Genomic DNA, 21,424 nt, shown 5'->3' on the forward strand with positions numbered 1-21,424 from the left:
ATGCATTATTATGCAAGTATTCAGTGATGTGAAAATTGAAAATTGATGAAATAAATGTCTAATGATTGTAAATTCATGACGTGTATTACTTTTTATCCAGAAGTTATTCAATTCAGTAGATTTTCTTTTTCTTATCTTGGGTTATTGGAATTTTTTTTAAATGCTGAAATTTCAATGTCCGGTAGCGACCCCGAAACAGTTCGATTTGGCTGTAACTTCATCAGTGGAGTTTTCTCATAAAAAGGAAAAGAAATTGGGGGCGGGGGGGGGGGGAGACTTGCAACTTTCAAATTTTTTTCAAATAGTAACCGACCTACTCGACATTGTATTCAATTAAAAAGATGTTATATGTGCTCAAGCGATGTAAACAAATACATTCCCTTCCTCCACATTTAAATTCATCTTAAAATGACAAGTGTAAACAAGTCATGTGACGTCCCATCATTCAAATAAGTTTATTGCACAAATCATGTCCAAGAAATAGTACTTTACATAATTTGATTTACTATTAACATGGAGTTTACCAATAACCACAACCCCATCAACAAACCAAAAGCTTCTTCTTCTTCTTCTTCTTCTTCTTCTTCTTCTTCTTCTTCTTCTCCTTCTCCTTCTTCTTCTTCTTCCTTGTACCTGGATTCCAAAGGTAAACTCCAGACCCTCTTTAATTTGCATGAAAACCGAAACCCCGGACTGGGTGACACCTCCATCAGTCCGTCACAGAATATTTACATGAAAAGTAATACCTGCATTATTTCTTGCCTTCCACCATGATTATGTGGTATCCAAACTTGGTTTTTACAGGGGGATCTGTGTAAGAAGGAGTAGCCTGTGTGCTAACAGGCAGAGAGAAGGCCGCCTCTTGGAAAGGACCCACCATGGAACCTCTTGCCATCCAGCCCAGATCACCCTGGCAATGGCAGCAAGAAGTCACATTGACGTCATACCTAATCAGGGTAATTTCAACACAAAACACACATCGTGATGCGCTCATCTTCCAATCCTCACCCCCTGTCGGGCCTTATCCTCGCTGAACTTGGAAGCTACGTCGCTGAACCTCTCTCCTGCGCGCAGCTTCTCCATCGCTTCCAATATTCGGCTCTGTTTTTCACACAGGATGTGACGTACCTGTACAAGAGGGCACATCGTGCATGGCATTAGGTGAGCTTAATTAACAGTGCTGCTATCCCATAAACCAAAGGAATGGGATCTGACAACTTACCTTCACCGAACTGCCGCCACCTTTTGGCCCTTCACGTTTCTTTTCTCCCTCCCCATCAGTCTTGCCAGCTGTATAAAACACAAGAAAGGATAATGGCAAAAGGTGATGAAGTGTTTCTTCTTCCTCAATCATTTTCCTATTAAAAGAATTCCAAGGCAGTGGGAATTCGATCGCTGCATGGCGTTTGTTTCTCCATTACCGAGCACCTAGTCCTGCATTCTGAATGCTTGTTCACCGTGTTCAACGGGACAAAAATATCGAAAACCCCGTTACCTTTACCTGGAGATACCTGGCACTGCTCCGTCTGCTTACTCCCCATATCCATTACCGTCCCCAAATCCTTCACCTGTGTGTCCCGCTCCAAGATTGTCCCTTCCATCATGATGAAACCAGCAGCCAAAGGCTGCACTACAAAACAACTGGTGAGCTGGTTCACTGAACAAATGGCCACTGGTTAGCTGGCTGACTGACCGAATGGCTACTGGTTAGTTGACTGAATGAATGACTACTGGTTCGCTGACTGACTGAACGAATGGCAACTGGCTAGCTGACTGACAATGGCTGAATGCCTGGCCAGAGCCAGAGACTGAATGAATGAGTAGGTATACTGAACGAGTGATTAGCTGAGTGACTCAACGGCTCGTTGAGTGACTGAACGAATGGCTACTGGTTAGTTGACTGACTGAATGAATGGCTACTGGTTAGCTGGCTGAATGAATGACTATTGGTTAGCTGACTGACTGAACGAATGGCAACTGGCTAGCTGACTGACAATGGCTGAATGCCTGGCCAGAGCCAGAGACTGAATGAATGAGTAGGTATACTGAACGAGTGATTAGCTGAGTGACTCAACGGCTCGTTGAGTGACTGAACGAATGGCTACTGGTTAGCTGGCTGACTGACCGAATGGCTACTGGTTAGTTGACTGAATGAATGACTACTGGTTCGCTGACTGACTGAACGAATGGCAACTGGCTAGCTGACTGACAATGGCTGAATGCCTGGCCAGAGCCAGAGACTGAATGAATGAGTAGGTATACTGAACGAGTGATTAGCTGAGTGACTCAACTGCTCGTTGAGTGACTGAACGAATGGCTACTGGTTAGTTGACTGACTGAATGAATGGCTACTGGTTAGCTGGCTGAATGAATGACTATTGGTTAGCTGACTGAACAAATGACAACTGGCTAGCTGACTGACTGAATGGCTGAATGCCTGGCCAGAGCCAGAGACTGAATGAATGAGTAGGTATACTGAACGAGTGATTAGCTGAGTGACTCAACTGCTCGTTGAGTGACTGAACGAATGGCTACTGGTTAGTTGACTGACTGAATGAATGGCTACTGGTTAGCTGGCTGAATGAATGACTATTGGTTAGCTGACTGAACAAATGACAACTGGCTAGCTGACTGACTGAATGGCTGAATGCCTGGCCAGAGCCAGAGACTGAAGCCAGAGACTGAATGAATGTGTAGGTAGACTGAACAAGTGGTTAGCTAAGTGACTGAATGAATGGCTACTGGTTAGTTAACTGACTGAATGAATGGCTACTGGTTAGCTGGCTGAATGAATGACTATTGGTTAGCTGACTGACTGAACGAATGGCAACTGGCTAGCTGACTGACTGAATGGCTGAATGCCTCGCCAGAGCCAGAGATTGAAGTCAGAGACTAAATGAATGAGTAGGTAGACTGAACGAACGGCTAGTTGAGTGACTGAACGAACGGCTAGTTGAGTGACTGAACGAACGGCTAGTTGAGTGACTGAACGAATGACTAGTTGAGTGACTGAACGAATGACTGGCTGCATGACGATCAGTACCGCTTTTTCCTCCCTTGGTAGCTCCTTTCTTGGGCGCCATGACGATGTCCTTGAGCAGTTGATTGAAACGTATTTCTCAAATGTATTTCCTTGGACACGAACAACTGGGTTTCAATGCAGATGAATGAGAATGCGAGACGTCGAGCGTTTCCGATTCTCGTAATCTTTTAAATTAAAATACGTCACGACTCATACTATGCTTGTATACCCTGTTATACCCTGTTGTACCCTACTGTACTGTACTGTACCGTACTGTACAAGGACCAGTGTGCAATGGACGGATTTTTAACGACTCAAGGCCTTCGCGGGTCAGTTACGTCTCACGAGATGTTGTTGTTGTTGTTGTTGTTTTTACTCCACGTCGCCGTAAACTGCCGTAAAGTGAAGAACGCCGCAAAATGGCTGATTGTGGTAAAAACACTTTTATCTATTTTCTCATAAACATCGGAAGTGAAAAATAAAAACACGAGGCACGTTCATTTTGGATAAAAGTTTTTCCAACAAACACACGAACACGAACAATTCGTGGAATTTACAAGGATGTCGAGTGGTTATATACGGAATTTTTATTGGATCATTAAATTCATCTCCTGTAATAAGCCATGTGAGTGCAGAGCGAGTGTGGTGAAGTGTTTGTGTGCTCAAAGGGAAGTTCACGGCAACCTCGGTGACGTGTGACTCGGTTTCGGAAGAAGGTTGTGACGTAGGTAGATGGGACATGGGGGTTGTGTTTGGTCGCGATGACGATGCGAAGTCGGCCTCGGCCTGCGGACCGTGCTGGGCCTGCGGACCGTGCTGGGCCTTGGGCACGGGAGAGAGCCGAGGAGACCGTGAATAAGAGTGAGCACGAGTGTCCACAGTCCCGCCCAGGTACAGCCTTGGGGCCCCGTCTGCCTCCGACGAACTGGAAACAACAAGAACGTCGTTCGACAACGTGAGCCTGTGACTGTGACTGTGACTGTGCCTGTGACTGTGACTGTGACTGTGACTGTGCCGTGAATAATCCCTCTAAGTCTTACCGTCCGTCAATCGGCAGCACCGGTACATGTCCCCGCATGGGTTCGAATCCCGACCCGACTATGAACCGTCATCGTCAGTCATTCGTCAATGTGTGTGAACTCCTTCCTATGGACGTTAAGCCGGGCGTCCCGTCCCCTGGCAGTAGTTGGATGTTTAAGATACAACGGTGTCCTTCGTGCAGAGTTGGCGGGCTATCGTTGGGACCCTGAACAAATTCATTACAAAAATTTCAAAATTACAAAATTACAAATTCATTACAAAAATTACAAATTCATTACAAAATTACAAATTCATTACAAAAATTACAAATTCATTACAAAAATTACAAAATCCTTACAAAATTACAAATTCATTACAAAATCCTTACAAACATTACAAATTAGTAGGGTGAATATACTGATTCTGGCTCACTTTTCCCCATGTAAATGAATGGGGGATTTTCAGCGATTCATATTTTTTTCCCTAAAAAGTAAACCCCCTTTTTATCCCAAGGTATATTTATTTGTCTCCCCTTTTAACCTCGGGACACTTTTTTTTTCAAATAACCAATGCAATAAGATAAAGATTTGTTCAAGTAGTAATGTGATTTGTTTAAGGTGATTCTAAAGAAATATCTGAAACATGTAAGCCTTGGGACACTCTTTTTCAAATAACCAATGCATATTATTTAGCTCACTCATTGAACCTATAAAGATTTGTTCATTCTCAAATTCCTTCAATAGTTTAATTTTCTTTGCACAATAATCCCCATCTAAAATATTTAAAAATAAAACATTTGAATCTTTATATTTTTTAAGATACCCCTTTTGTGCCATTACGAAATGATAAACTTCTCTTAATGCTCTTGTTTGACCACCTCCTGAGCCACATATCATTTTGAGATTATAGTAAATTGTTTTCCATTGTTCAATTGATAACCATCAAAGTTTTCAGTCCATTCAAGGGATATTTTTTTTTCTTTACATCCTCTAACTTACTAGTTTTTTTATTTGATTCGCTTATTTGTTTTATTTACCTTTGTTTTAGTTATTTTTTCAATAAGACTTATTTGATATTTTTCACATTCATTATGTTTTCCATTTATATACCAAGACTGAGATTTTCTCCACTCTTTAGTTTGACTAATACTTGGTTTGACCATTTATATATTGTGAAAAAACACAGCGGTCGCCCTTAAAAACCCTAACCCATCTTACCATCGCTAAAACACAATCTATTTTATACACTCTATCATGCAATATCCATATGGAACACAATCTATTCCATTATCTAAAATAAATCTCTTATGAAAGGCTCCTAATGCCTTTTTATTTACTTCTTCACTATACATTGTTGCGAATTCGCGCCTGCCGGCGTGCGAATGGCCACGTGACTCGAATCGCGGCACGTCGCCCACCGGACGGACAATTCTATCGTGACCCTTTCGGACTAACGCCGGGAGCTAGTCACGGGTGGGCCTTTCGGCCTCACCACGATCGTGCCAATCGGCCACCCGCGTGGGATAGGGTTGTTTGCCAAACTTGACCTACCTAAGTTCCCACGTGGATGGTAGACCGGGCGATCGCACCTCGCCGCAGGTCGACTCCGGACACGGGCCACTTAAGCGATCCGTTCCGTGCTATCGGGATAACCGAGCGGTGTTATCGCCGGCCTCGACGGTTCCGAATAATTATCGGGCGTATTAAGCCCACGATGAACCCGTTACGTGAAGCAAGATGGAGATTCAATTAAAGAAAAGACGAAGCGAAACAGGAAACCAGTTCAACATAATGCACATTTATTCCGCGGCACACGGAGAGCACACATATAGCAAATGCAACAAAAGAAACAATGACGCAGAGATACTACCGACTACGCGAGCACACGGCAACACTTAAACAGTTTTACTTCACAGACGGCTCCGACACACATTTACTTAAAAGCAAAGGAAAAGAAAGCCACCCTCATAGGCAAGGGGGCAGACGGGCCCATAGGCCAATGTGTGCGCGGGACCTGGCGGAGCGGCCAGGCCCGCGAGACCGGGGGGGGGGGTCCTACCCGCGTCTTCGTGATGAGCCGCAAATGTGGCAGCGCGGCGGTGCCCCGACTTCATGCTCCTTCGCGGGTTTCGTTGGCACCGCTTGGAGTGGGGTGGGAACGGGGCCCCCTTTTCGCACTATCTCAGTGCGGGGGAAAGGGGGAATTGTTGATGCTCTGGGGAAGGAGTATAACGGGCTTGCTTGGGTCCCGTGACGAGCGATTCCACCGCGACCTCGTCGCCGACCGCCGTCTTCCTTGCCTCGGACCCGAGCTCCTCGGACTCTTCCCCCAATTCTCCTCAGCCGACTGCAGAAAACCACCTGGACGCCCTCGCCTCCCGACTCCACTCCGCGCTCCAACCTGACTTGACTGCCTCGCAACAACAACTCTTGCGCAACAACTCTTCTTTCTCTCTGCCCCAAAACTCTCTACGCTTTTCTGCCACTAAACTCTCTTCACTTTTCTGCCACCCCCTCTGCTTTTCTGCTCGGCGTTTTATAGGCCGGCAGGAGAACCCATATGCAAATTTCCGGATCAGGATGAGCTCATTTGATCATTTGAGGTTGGAGACATTTGGAGACTTCTCACAGAAGTAGAGACATTTTATTATCCATATAATAATACGTGTGTGTGTGTGTGTGTGTGTGTGTGTGTGTGTGTGTGTGTGTGTGTGTGTGTGTGTGTGTGTGTGTGTGTGTGTGTGTGTGTGTGTGTGTGTGTGTGTGTGTGTGTGTGTCCCAACCCTCACATTCAAAATCCTAACCCTCACCCCAACCCTCACATTCAAAATCCTAACCCTCACCCCAACCCTCACATTCAAAATCCTAACCCTCACCCCAACCCTCACATTCAAAATCCTAACCCTCACCCCAACCCTCACATTCAAAATCTCAACCCCCCACCCCAACCCTCACATTCAAAATCTCAACCCCAACCCAACCCTCGCCCAACACAGTCTTTTTCAAAATGAGATTTCCACATATATATATATATATATATATATATATATATATATATATATATATATATATATATATATATATATATATATATATATATATATATTGTTGCGGTCTTCGCGCCCGCCGGCGTGCGACGGCCACGTAACTCGAATCGCGGCACGTCGCCCACCGGACGGACAATCCAGTCGTGACCCTCTCGGACTAACGCCGGGAACCAGTCACGGGTGGACCTTTCGGTCTCACCGCGATCGAGCCAATCAGCCCCCGCGTGGGATAGGGTTGCTCGCCAAATTCGAACTACCTAAGTACCCACGCGGAGGGTAGACCGGGCGATCGCACCTCGCCGCAGGTCGACTTCGGACACGGGCCACTTAAGCGACCCGTTCCGTACTATCAGAATAACCGAGCGGTGTTATCGTCGACCTCGACGGTTCGATTAATTATCGGGCGTATTCAGCCCACTACCAACCCTTTACGTGAAGCAAGATGGGGATTCAATGGAGGAAAAGACGAAGCGAAGCGGGAGAACAGTTCAACAATAAAGCACATTTATTCGCGACGAACGGAAAGCACACAAATACAATTCCACCAAATGCACACAAAAAAAAGAAAACACAATTCCATTTACACAAAAAGCAAACATAAAAGTGAAAACACAGTGCAGAGCTAATACCGACTACCGAGCACACGGCAACACTTATACAATTCTACTTCACAGACGGCGCCGACAACACATACCCAAAACCAAGGAAAAGAAATACCCCCAAGGATGGGGCAGGCCTGAGGCCGAGACCGGGTCGGGCCTACCCGTCTGGTGATGAGACGCGGAGCGGCGATGGCCCCGCAACCCGCGGGCCTCGTGGACAGTGCCTGGCAGGGGGTGGGAACGGGGCCCCCTTGGTCGCACTATCTCAGCGCGGGGGGAAACAGGAGGGGGTTGCTGATGCTCGGGGTATAGAGGATCTTTATTATCCCTGGTGTGCGTCTCCACCTCGGCCAGGTCGCGCTGCCGGCCTCCCTCGGGCGTGCAGCTCCCGGCACCGACGCGAGCACCCCCTCGTCCGACTCTCTTCAGCTTCTCCAGCCACTGCAGGCTTCGGGCTCCAGACTTCTTTCGTTCTCGTTTGCGACTCTCTCTCGTTCTCCTTCGCGACCCTCGTTCTCGTTCTGCTGACTCCCTCGTTCCGACTCCTCGTTCTCGTTCTGCTGACTCTCTTCTGACTGCGACTCTCTTCTGACTGCGACGACTCTCTTCTGACTGACGAACACCGTCCTTTTATCCCCCCGTAACTTCGCCTTTGACCCCCTCCCTTTGACCTTTCACCTCGCTCCCCATTGGCCCGAGAAAAAGTGGGCGTGAAGGCTTTTTGATCCACAAATTTGCATATATCGATCGTTCTGGAGGTGGGGCCAAATCGCCCCTCGCTCACCGATTGGACGGCAAAAAAGTGGGCGTGTGTCGTTTTTGATCCGTTTTTGAAGCAGAAAATCCGTGATTTTGTACACGCTGTTCGACGCGCGTTCTGCATGAGTCCAACACCGGTACCCACAGCGGGGCAAGAACGGTGGCGATGCGACGGTTGCGAGGTGTGACGGGAAGGTCGTGGCGGTTGTGGTGAAGCGGTGGTTGTGGTCGGTGGTTGATGTTGTGGTTGTGATCATGGCGGTTGGTCCAAAATAAAGATAGTGAAAGAAAAACGGCTATCCTGAAGAGTCGCAGCACGTATAAATGACATGTATTCCCACTAGACAACGGGTTTGGGCCTAACTACACATGCACTTACCGAGATACCTCACCTAAGGGACCTGAATGGTGGTTTGCGAATCTGGTAACCACAACAATATATATATATATATATATATATATATATATATATATATATATATATATATATATATATATATATATATATATATATATATATATATATATATATACACATACATATATATATATATATTTTACGTTTTTTTTTTCTTCTTCCAATTCTGTCTTTTAAGGCTTTCAGGTTTGATGACGTAGAAAGGGGGAGTAAGCCTACACTTTCTTCCCAGAACTTTCTTGATCTTGCTCCCATCAAGCACTATCCAACAAAGAACTACATCGATAGGTTTAGATCCCAAAGAGTGATAGCATTTCAAGTCTCCAAAATAAACCCAACTTTCCAAGTCTCCAAGGTATAACCACATTCCTGTTGAGTTTCCAAGATACGTATCACATTGTGAGTTATCAAGCCAGAACCCACATTTCAAGTCTCCAAAAATATAACCATCTATCCAAGACTCCAAGGTAGAATCACAATTTCCAGAAATATTGTGGGTTTCAGTGATAGATCTCACATAGTATAACTGTAGATCATCAAGGAAAACTCCATTTTTCCAATTTTCATGGGTTTCAGTGATAGATCTCACATAGTATAACTGTGGATCATCAAGGAAAACTCCATTTTTTCCAATTTTTATGTTGTTCAGTAATTGATCTCACATAGTATAACTGTGAATCATCAAGAAAAACTCCATTTTTCAAAATGTCTGAAATTTGTGAGTCTCCAAGGTAAAACTTGTATTCTGGCTCATCAAGGTATAACTTGTTCATGGGGTATTGGCTTGATAACTCACAATGAGTACTATTGTTGCAAAACTCTTTTTCAGGATTTTGCTGGTCTCCAAGGTATAACTCTTTGGTTGGGTCATCAAGGACGAACTCATTCTGTGGGTCTTGGTCGCTCATAAGCTCTTCAACCAAGCCAACAATTTCGCCCCAAGTTGTAGCAAAAGCAGTATTTTCATTTCGTATTTCAGATACAATTTCCTGTGAGAGAAAATAATAATGTATTAATTAAGTTATTTAATTATTAAATGAGTCGATGCTTAAAAGAAACTGAAAATAGGAAAATAAAATCTTACCTCAACAGATAAGAGGTTTGAATCCAGTTCATCAACTTGAAGGTTTAGTTCCATACAAGTCGTTGATCTTCAAGCAAGCTCATCCCACTCAAGGCCTAGCTCGTTCTGTGGGTCTTGGTCGCTCACAAGGTCTTCAACCAAGCCAACAATTTCACCCCAAGTTGTGGCAAAATCGGTATTTTCAGATACAATTTCCTGTGAGAGAAAATAATAATGTATTGATTAAGTTATTTAATGATTAAATGAGTCGATGCTTAAAAGAAACTGAAAATAGAAAAATAAAAATCTTACCTCAACAGATAAGAGGTTTGAATCCAGTTCATCAACTTGAAGGTTTAGTTCCATACAAATAGTCGATCTACAAGCAAGCACAGAACAGCACTCCATTGTGAGAATTTTTTCTAAATGGAGTCTGGGTTGAACCTTTTATAGAGAAAGACTGGTGGGGGTGGTTTCCTCTGGAAATTCCCTGGGCAAGCCCAGGCAAGCGTTCGTTTGGAAATTTTTCAAAACCATAACATTGTAGAATTTTCTCGTGATTTCGTTGAGAGTCAGAGATGAACTGGAAATGATGTAAGAGGAGGCGGGGCTTAGTAAAAGTGGGCGGGGCTTAGGAAAAGTGGGTGTGGCTTATGAAAAATACCTGGTGAAAAGTGGGTGGGGTTTAGGAAAAGTGGGTGGGACTTATGAAAAAGTGGGTGGGGCTTGTTGAAAGTGGGCGTGGCTGATGCAAAAAATAATCTGACGCTCAGGAGGTGGTCAAACAAGATCATTAAGAGAGGTTTATCATTTCATAATGGCACAAAAGGGGTATCTTAAAAAATAAAAAGATTCAAATGTTTTATTTTTAAATATTTTAGATGGGGATTATTGTGCAAAGAAAATTAAACTATTGAAGGAATTTGAGAATGAACAAATGTTTATAGGTTCAATGAGTGAGCTAAACAATATGCATTGGTTATTTGAAAAAGAGTGTCCCAAGGCTTACATGTTTCAGATATTTCTTCAGAATCACCTTGAACAAATCACATTACTACTTGAACAAATCTTTATCTTATTACATTGGTTATTTGAAAACAGTGCCCCCAGGTTAAAAGGGGAGACAAATAAATATACCTTGGGATAAAAAGCGGTTTACTTTTTCGGGAAAAAAAAATGAATCGCTGAAAACCCCCCATTTATTTACATGGGGAAAAGTGAGCCAGAATCAGTATATTCACCTGATTCAAATTCATTACAAAAACTACAAAATTGACAAAATGACAAATTCATAACAAAAATTACAAATTCATTACAAAAATTACAAAATTAGAAATTCATTACAAAAATTACAATATCCTTACAAAAATTACAAATTCACAACAAAAATTACAAAATCCTGACAAAAATTACAAATTACAAATTCCTTACAAAAATTACAAAATCTTTACAAAAATTACAAAAATTACAAAATCCTTACAAAATTACAAATTCATTACAAAAATTACAAAATCCTAACAAAAATGACAAAATTACAAATTCATTACAAATATTACAAAATCCTTACAAATTCATTACAAAAACTACAAATTCATCAGAAAAATTACAAAATCCTTACAAAAATTACAAAATCCTTAAAATTACAAATTCATAAGAAAAATTTTCAAAATCCTTACAAAATCCTCACAAAAATTACAAATTCATTACAAAAATTACAAAATCCTTACAAAAATTACAAATTCATAACAAAAATTACAAAATCCAAACAAAAATTACAAAATTAAAAATTCATGACAAAAATTACAAAATCATTTCAAAAATTACAAATTCATAACAAAAATTACAAATTCATTACAAAAATTACAAAATTAGAAATTCATGACAAAAATTACAAATTCATTACAAAATCCTTACAAAAATTACAAAATCCTTACAAAAATTTGAAAATTTAAAAATTCATTACAAAATTTACAAAATTACAAATTCAGTACAAAAATTACAAAATCCTTACAAAAATTACAAATTCATTACAAAAATTACAAAACCCTTACAAATTCATAACAAAAATTACAAATTCAATACAAAAATTATAAAATCCTGACAAAAATTTAAAAATTAAAAATTCATTACAAATTCATGAAAAATCCTTACAAAAATTACAAATTCATCACAAAAATTACAAAATGACAAATTCATAACAAAAATTACAAAATTAGAAATTCATTACAAAAATTACAAAATCCTTACAAAAATTACAAATTCATTACAAAAACTACAAAATCCTTACAAATTCATCACAAAAATTACAAAATGACAAATTCATAACAGAAATTACAAAATTAGAAATTCATTACAAAATCCTTACAAAAATTACAAATTCATAACAGAAATAACAAAATTACAAATTCAGTACAAAATCCTTACAAAAATTACAAATTCATTACAAAATTTACAAATTCATTACAAAAATTACAAAATTAGAAATTCATTACAAAAGCATTACAAAAATTACAAAATCCTTACAAAATTACAAATTCATTACAAAAATTACAAAATCCTTACAAATTCATTACAAAAGCATTTAAAAAATTACAAAATCCTTACAAAAATTACAAATTCATAACAAAATCCTTACAAAAGTTACAAAATGAGAAATTCATTACAAAAATTACAAAATCCTTACAAAAATTACAAATTCATTACAAAAATTACAAAATCCTTACAAATTCATAACAAAAATTACAAAATCCTGACAAAAATTAAACAAATTAAAAATTCATTACAAAATTTTAAATTCATTACAAATTCTTTACAAAAATTATAAAATCCTTACAAAAATTACAAAATTACAAATTCCTTACGAAAATTACAAAATCCTTAAAAAAATTACAAAATTACCAATTAAATACAAAAATTAAAAATTCATTATAAAATTTACAAAATTACAAATTCATAACAAAAATTACAAAATTACAAAAATTACAAAATCCTTTCAAAAATTACAAATTCATAACAAAATTACAAATTCATTACAAAATCCTTACAAAAATTACAAATTCATTACAAATTCAAGACAAAAATTACAAATTCATTACAAAAATTAAAATAATTAAAAATTCATTACAAAAATTACAAAATCATTGCAAAAATGGTCAAAATCCAAACAAAAATTACAAAATCATTACAAAAATTACAAATTCCTTAAAATTACAAAATCCTTTCAAAAATTAAAAATTCATAACTAAATTTACAAAATTACAAATTCATGACAAAAATTACAAAATTACAAATTCATTACAAAAATTACAAAATTCTGACAAAAATTACAAATTCATTACAAAAATTACAAAATCCTTACAAAAATTACAAAATCCTTACAAAAGCTAAAAATTAGAAATTCATGACAAATTCATTAAAAAATAACAAAATTACAAATTCATGACAAAATCCTAACAAAATTTACAAAATTACAAATTCATTACAAAAATTACAAAATCCTTACAAAAATTACAAAATTACAAATTCCTAACAAAAATTACAAAATCCTTACAAAAATTTAAAAAATTACAAATTACAAATTCATTACAAAAATTACAAAATTACAAATTCATTACAAAAATTACAAAATCATTTCAAAAATTACAAATTCATTACAAAATCCTTACAAAAATTACAAAATCCTTACAAAAATTTGAAAATTTAAAAATTCATTACAAAATTTACAAAATTACAAATTCAGTACAAAAATTACAAAATCCTTACAAAAATTACAAATTCATTACAAAACCCTTACAAATTCATAACAAAAATTACAAATTCAATACAAAAATTATAAAATCCTGACAAAAATTAAAAATTCATTACAAATTCATGACAAAATCCTTACAAAAATTACAAATTCATCACAAAAATTACAAAATGACAAATTCATAACAAAAATTACAAAATTAGAAATTCATTACAAAAGCATTACAAAAATTACAAATTCATTACAAAAATTACAAAATCCTTACAAATTCATCACAAAAATTACAAAATTACAAATTCATTACAAAAATTACAAAATTAGAAATTCATTACAAAAGCATTACAAAAATTACAAATTCATTACAGAAATTACAAAATCCTTACAAATTCATTACAAAAATTACAAATTCAATACAAAAATTATAAAATCCTGACAAAAATTAAAAAATTAAAAATTCATCACAAAATCCTTACAAAAATTACAAATTCATCACAAAAATTACAAAATGACAAATTCATAACAAAAATTACAAAATTAGAAATTCATTACAAAAGCATTACAAAAATTACAAATTCATTACAAAAATTACAAAATCCTTACAAATTCATCACAAAAATTACAAAATGACAAATTCATTACAAAAATTACAAAATTAGAAATTCATTACAAAAGCATTACAAAAATTACAAAATCCTTACAAAAATTACAAATTCATAACAGAAATAACAAAATTACAAATTCATTACAAAATTTACAAAATTACAAATTCATTACAAAAATTACAAAATTAGAAATTCATTACAAAAGCATTACAAAAATTACAAAATCCTTACAAAATTACAAATTCATTACAAAAATTACAAAATCCTGACAAAAATTAAAAATTCATTACAAAAATTACAAAATTACAAATTAATTTCAAAATCCTTACAAAATTACAAATTCATTACAAAAATTACAAATTCATTACAAAATTACAAAATCCTTACAAAAATTACAAATTCATGACAAAAATTATAAAATTACAAATTCATTACAAAAGTTACAAAATTACAAATTCATCACAAAAGCATTACAAAAATTACAAAATCCTTACAAAAATTACAAATTCAATACAAAAATAACAAAATTACAAATTCAGTACAAAATCCTAACAAAAATTACAAATTCATTACAAAATTACAAATTCATTACAAAATCCTTACAAAAATTAAAAAATTACAAATTCTTTTCAAAAATCATAAAATTACAACTTCATTTCAAAAATTACAAAATTACAAATTCATTACAAAAATTACAAAATTACAAAATCCTTTAAAAAAATTACAAAAATTACAAAATCCTTACAAAATTATAAATTCATTACAAAAATTACAAATTTATTACAAAAATTTCAAAATTACAAATTCATTACAAAATCCTTTCAAAAATGAGAAATTCATTACAAGAATTACAAAATCCTTAAAAAATTACAAAATTACAAATTAATTCCAAAATCCTTACAAAAATTACAAATTCATTACAAAAATTATAAATTCATTACAAATTCATTCCAAAAATTACAAAATCCTAACAAAAATTACAAAATTACAAATTAATGACAAAAATTATAAAATTACAAAATCAATACAAAATTTACAAAGTCATTACAAATTCATTACAAAATCCTTTCAAAAATTACAAAATCGTTACAAAAATTAAAAGATTACAAAATTACAAAAGCATTAAAAAAATTACAAAATCCTTACAAAAATTACAAATTCATTTCAAATTCATAACAAAATTACAAAATCCTAACAAAAATTACAAATTCATAACAAAATCCTTACAAAAGTTACAAAAATTACAAATTCATTTCAAAAATTACAAAATCCTGACAAATTAAACAAATTAAAAATTCATTACAAAATTTCAAATTCATTTCAAAATCCTTACAAAAATTACAAATTCTTTACAAAAATTATAAAATCCTAACAAAAATTACAAAATTACAAATTCCTTACGAAAATTACAAAATCCTTAAAAAATTACAAAATTACAAATTAATTACAAAAATTAAAAATTCCTTACAAAATTTACAAAATTACAAATTCAAAACAAAAATGACAAAATCCTTTCAAAAATTACAAATTCAGTACAAAAATTACAAAATCCTTTTAAAAATTACAAATTCATTACAAAAATTACAAATTCTTTACAAAAATTAAAAAAATTAAAAATTCATTACAAAATTTACAAATTCATTACAAAAATTACAAAATACTAACAAAAATTACAAAATCATTACAAAAATTATAAAATTACAAATTCCTTACGAAAATTACAAAATCCTTTCAAAAATTAAAAATTCATAACAAAATTTACAAAATTACAAATTCATTACAAAATCCTTACAAAAATTACAAAATCATAAAAATTACAAATTCATTACAAAATTAGAAATTCTTTACAATATTACAAAATCCTTTCAAAAATTACAAATTTATTACAAAAATTTCAAAATTACAAAAATTACAAAATTCTTAAAAAATTACAAAATCCTTACAAAAATTACAAATTCATTACAAAAATTTCAAAATTCTTAAAAAATTACAAATTCATGACAAAAATTACAAATTCATTACAAATTCATTCCAAAAATTACAAAATCCTTACAAAAATTACAAATTCCTTACAAAAATTACAAATTAATGACAAAAATTACAAATTCTTTACAAAAATTAAAAATTCATTACAAAATTCCAAATTCATTACAAAATCCTTACAAAAATTAAAAAATTACAAAAATTACAAATTCTTTACAAAAATTATAAAATTACAAATTCATTACAAAAATTACAAAATCCTTACAAAAATTACAAATTCATTAGAAAAATTACAAATTCATAACAAAAATTACAAAAGCATAACAAAAATTACAAAATCCTTAAAAAATTACAAAAATTACAAATTCATTACAAAATCACAAAATCGTTACAAAAGTTACAAAATGAGAAATTCATGACAAAATCCTTACAAAGATTACAAATTCATTAAAAAATATCAAAATTCCAAATTCATGACAAAATCCTTACAAAAATTACAAAATTACAAATTCATTACAAAAATTACAAAATCCTTTCAAAAATTACAAAATCATGACAAAAATTACAAAAATTACAAATTCATTACAAAATCATTACAAAATTTACAAAATTACTGTCATTACAAATTCATTACAAAAATTACAAAATCCTTCCAAAAATTACAAAATTACAAATTCATTACAAAAATTACAAAATCCTTACAAAAATTACAAAATGACAAATTCATTACAAAAATTATAATATTACAAATTCATTACAAAAATTACAAAAATTACAAAATTACAAATTCATTACAAAAATTATAATATTACAAATTCATAACAAAAATAACAAATTCATTACAAAAATTACAAATTCATTACAAAATCCTTGCAAAAATTACAAATTCATTCCAAAAATTACAGTCATTGCAAAAATTACAAAATCCTTACAAAAATTACAAAATCCTTACAAAATTACAAATTCATTATAAAAATTACAAATTCATTACAAAAATTACAAAATTACAAATTCATTACAAAATTCTTACAAAAATTACAAATTGATTACAAAAATGACAAAATCCTTCCAAAAATTACAAATGCTTTACAAAAGCATGACAAAAATTACAAAATCCTTACAAAAATTACAAATTTATTACAAATTAATTACAAAATCCTTACAAAAATAACAAATTTCGTCCGGTACGGACGAAAAATGACGTTTAACTTATTTCACCTTTTGTCAGCAACACGTGGTATTCTTTTCTTCACGGCCATGCTTTCAGGGAAAACTTCACCAATGATTAACCAATGTAATCACTTAGTCGGGAAAATGATTCCGGTACTGATGCAGGCTAAGTTCTGCACCGTATGCACTTCAAACCATTCAACGGCTCGATTCCTTCGGTGTGATGCGAAACCAACGTGCTGTCTGTCTGTCTGTCGTGCAGGGACGGAGACACGTTTGGACCTGCACTCCCACCTGGCTTCAAATTTCCTCACCAAGAGGATGAGTCAAAAGAGCCGGTGGATTGGAAGTGAGTGGGCCTTTCACAGCATGGCCTCGTAGTTGCTCGTCCAGTTACGTTGGCCCATGACCGTCTCGGCCAAAACACCTCGGCCTATGACTACCTTGCCCCATGGATTCAGAATGATCTCAGCTGATCAACACTTAGCACTAACCATAGTCCTATTTATTTATTTATTTATTTATATATTTATCATTTATTTATTTATTAACAAGTGAAAGTCGTTGTCACAAAAACGAGCAAGGATTGTGTTGAGTAACATGAAACAGATACCTTTTAAAATATGGATGAAATTGTCCTCACTTCGTACTTTGGCAACCATTTTCCCCTTGATCCATCATCAGGTGCAGAACTCGTGCCATAATCGGACCTTCTCTGCCACCAGCGCCACCGGCGCAGGTGAGTATTGTGGGTTGTGGTGCAAGCTCTCGTAAGTTTGTTTGCAATGGTTTCAGAGTGTAGAGCGTTTGTGCCTGCAGGGGGAGAATGAGAATGAGGATGACTGTGATGAGATCATTGGCCCGATGCCGGCGACAGTTCCGTGTCCGGCCAACATCGGCCAAGAAGTGGAAGAACGGGCTCGGCGGATGAAAGAAAAACTACAAGGAGGGGTGGGATTGCGGGATGGGGATCGAGGGGTGCTGGTTCAAAATGGTTGAAAAAATAATCTTCAAAATGTGATCCTTTGAATTTTGTGATGCGAATCGTTTGTGTCAATTATATTGGTCCGTCAGGGAACGACTGCTTCATCGAGAGAAGCCTGGATGATCGAGCTGCCCCCGGAGCGAACGGGATTTTCAATGGGAGCGCGTACCTTCCGGCGCCGTGCGGCCGAAGAGGTTGGGGATCGGTCGGTATGGACCGACACACCTGTGGACCTTGCACATAAAGCTAAGGTCTGCGGTTCGTTCTGAACATCCGATACGTTCTTCACTTACACATCCTTGTTGTTTTTGTTTTTCACAGTAATCCTCAAACTGCATCACTGCCTTCTCCTTTCCTTCTACAGGAACATGGTACTAAGAATGCAAACAGGAGCACGCATGAAGATGTCAAAGAAGAGAGGAAGCGTCCTTCTGAAGAAGAATTGAAAAACGCTGCTATGATATCACATTATAATGTGAGCTTCATATGAACTTCATTAATGTTTGGGGAGAGGGAGGATGGGTACAACGAATGATGACTAGCATACACGACCGGTCGCTTCACTGACTGGTTTCATTAAACGACAGTGTTGTACTTCACAAACACATTGTGTCTGTCTGGAGTTTCAATGACGATGAAAAATGAAGTGAAACATGAAAAAAAAGATCATTTATAACACCTAGTTGTTGGTGTTGTCATTATAGCCTGGTGTTGGCGCAGTGGTTAGGGCAGCGGCTTGGGATCCAAAAGGTCCTGAGTTCAAGCCCTGTTGGGCCACTGAATTAATACACCAGGGGGTTGACTCAGCCTGTCATCCTTCCGAGGTCAGCAAAATGAGTACCAGTGTACTGGGCCGGTGTATACCCCGGTTAAAATAGGTGTACCATATCCCTGTGTTGTAAGAGACGACCAGGGTTGCGTCAGGAAGGCCATCCGGCCTATGCGGATCATATGGATGATCCGCTGTGGCGACCCCGAACGGGAGCAGCCGAAAGAAGAAGAAGAGTTGTTGGTGTTGTCATTGTGGCTGTGGTTGTTTGTGTGCTCCTTCCATGTATTTTTTATATGTGTTGTATTGCTGTATGTTCGGCGCTCGTTCAATGTTCATCACACTTTATTCCAAAGGGTTCCTGTTCTCGTATTATTATAATAATAATAATAATAATAATAAAAATGGTCCAAATTGAACGGTTGCAGTAAAAGCTCCAAGTTCTGGGGGTGTTTAGTGACCAAATAGCTCGCTCGTGCTTGCCAAACCAGCCATTCTTAATTGGTTTTAAATAGACTGCTTGCTTCAGTGTTTAAGCCCCTTGGCCGGCGCTCTACAAGAAGCTTGGTAACTGAACACACCCTACTAAAAGGCATTTTTATGTTTAAAAGGACGCGTCATTCAACAACATGAGCGTTTTGAAATTTGTTCGAAGCAAATTAATGACGAGCTTTCCAATTGGAACCATTTTTATTAGGAGACCAGGATCCCTTTCGAATGAAGCGACACACACACAAACCCTATAATTTGAAAGTGTCACTCTCCCCTTAGGCAACGCACCGTTCGACCTCGCTCATGGAGCTTCATTCACGTGCGGCCAAGCGGCGAGCGGTCGACGATCTCGGCACGACCCCCACCCGACGACCTTTCGACCGTGACCACGACCTCACACAGCCCCGGTCGACTGCGAAAGACCGTCGTGAACTTTTGAAGAAGTCAATGCAGCTGGATTCCCGGTTCTCTCATAGCCACGGATCCATGTTTTTGTAGAATTAGTGTCGTGCATTAATTGAAACTTTTCTGACAACTTATCAATTATTATTATTGTTTTCCTTATTGCTTCATGATCTTTAATGATCAGATTTTTGTGTTTGAACTGACTGCATGCTTTTACAACTCGTTGAAATGGCTACCGATTACAACTTTCTTGGGGAAAAATTAAATAAATGGAGGCGAATTTTTATCTTGTGTATGAATCTCAAACACAGAACACCAGGTAACTAGAATGTGTGGGGATGGTGGGAATGGTGGCAGAGTTGCCGTTGCATTGTCACCCACTGGATGTGGACTGGTATCGTAAATGACTCGACCCAGCACTGCAGACAGCCGGGTAGGGAATGGATCAGTTCTTGAAAATTCCAAATCTTTCACAGTATTTCCTTTGAACCCACAACCTCTGAAGCACCAGTTTAATATCACCATCAAGAGTCATTTCTTGTTGTCGGCTTTGATCTGTGATGTCGTACTGAAAATTCCTGTCTTTGAATCTGTTTTTTTTTCTTGTAAGAATACGTTGTTGTGGCTTTCCTGAATTAGTGGGCTTCCTTGTGCCTGGGAGCAGGTTTTGTGGATTTAACATAAACCGTCATACTTCCTCCACCGCAGGGGATACGTTCTGGGGTATCCTCGTGTTGGATGTACATTCGTCCCCTCACGCTTTTAGAAAAAAATACTGGGATGTTGTAATTGGCTTCACGCATCATGTTATCTCTTCATAAATAGGTGTACAGAAATTCACCCAACTTAGTAGGTATGATTACCACATGCCAAGAAGGTGCGAGAACAGTATCATTTTTGGCCATGCCCCCACGGGCGGGGTAAAAAGGTCAAATACCAAAAATGCAATTACTGTCACATTTTAAAACATTTTTATCTTATGAATCTTTGTACATGCTATCAACATTGGGGGATGGATGTGATTACATTTTTTGGGGGATTTGACCCCCCGGTTCATGCCCCAGGAGGTGGGACTTGGTGGTCAAACTAAGATTATTACTTTTTAACTCAAAATTTGATCTTGGGTCACGCTTGGTGGAACTTTTGCGATCTTTCATCTTTGCTGCGCTGGAGGTGGGAAGCGTGGGTATTTGCTGTGCTGGAGGTGGGAAGCGTGGGTATTTGCTGCGCTGGAGGTGTGAAGCGTGGGTATTTTTTGCGCTGGAGGTGGGAAGCGTGGATATTTGCTGTGCTGGAGGTGGGAAGCGTGGGTATTTGCTGCGCTGGAGGTGTGAAGCGTG

At 36.6% G+C, this 21,424-nt stretch overlaps 2 protein-coding genes across 3 annotated transcripts; one reads left to right on the plus strand and one right to left on the minus strand.

The window, feature by feature from the left end:
- Window positions 1–431: 431 nt before the first annotated feature.
- On the minus strand, window positions 432–3,392 carry PIN4 (peptidylprolyl cis/trans isomerase, NIMA-interacting 4). Of its 2 annotated transcripts, XM_085855546.1 has the most exons (5): window positions 3,044–3,392; window positions 1,223–1,290; window positions 1,009–1,128; window positions 747–910; window positions 432–633 (listed from the first exon to the last, which is right to left on the minus strand). In XM_085855546.1, exons 1-4 carry the CDS (start codon window positions 3,081–3,083, stop codon window positions 752–754), a joined length of 387 nt encoding a protein of 128 aa, XP_085711672.1. In that variant the 5' UTR covers window positions 3,084–3,392; the 3' UTR covers window positions 432–633; window positions 747–751. The 2 variants fall into 2 exon arrangements, with proteins under 2 accessions (XP_085711672.1, XP_085711671.1); XM_085855545.1 differs by having other exon boundaries at window positions 432–910; window positions 3,044–3,390.
- Window positions 3,393–3,646: 254 nt separating this feature from the next.
- Window positions 3,647–20,368, plus strand: GPALPP1 (GPALPP motifs containing 1). The gene is made up of 7 exons (XM_085855543.1): window positions 3,647–3,977; window positions 17,696–17,782; window positions 18,118–18,172; window positions 18,253–18,384; window positions 18,508–18,669; window positions 18,783–18,893; window positions 19,959–20,368. Exons 1-7 carry the CDS (start codon window positions 3,784–3,786, stop codon window positions 20,175–20,177), a joined length of 960 nt encoding a protein of 319 aa, XP_085711669.1. The 5' UTR covers window positions 3,647–3,783; the 3' UTR covers window positions 20,178–20,368.
- The last annotated feature ends 1,056 nt before the right edge of the window (window positions 20,369–21,424 follow it).

Source organism: Eptatretus burgeri, chromosome 14 (assembly GCF_056783735.1).
Source record: "Eptatretus burgeri isolate ZD-2024b chromosome 14, Ebu_testis_v1, whole genome shotgun sequence".
NCBI classification, from domain to species: Eukaryota; Metazoa; Chordata; class Myxini; order Myxiniformes; family Myxinidae; genus Eptatretus; species Eptatretus burgeri.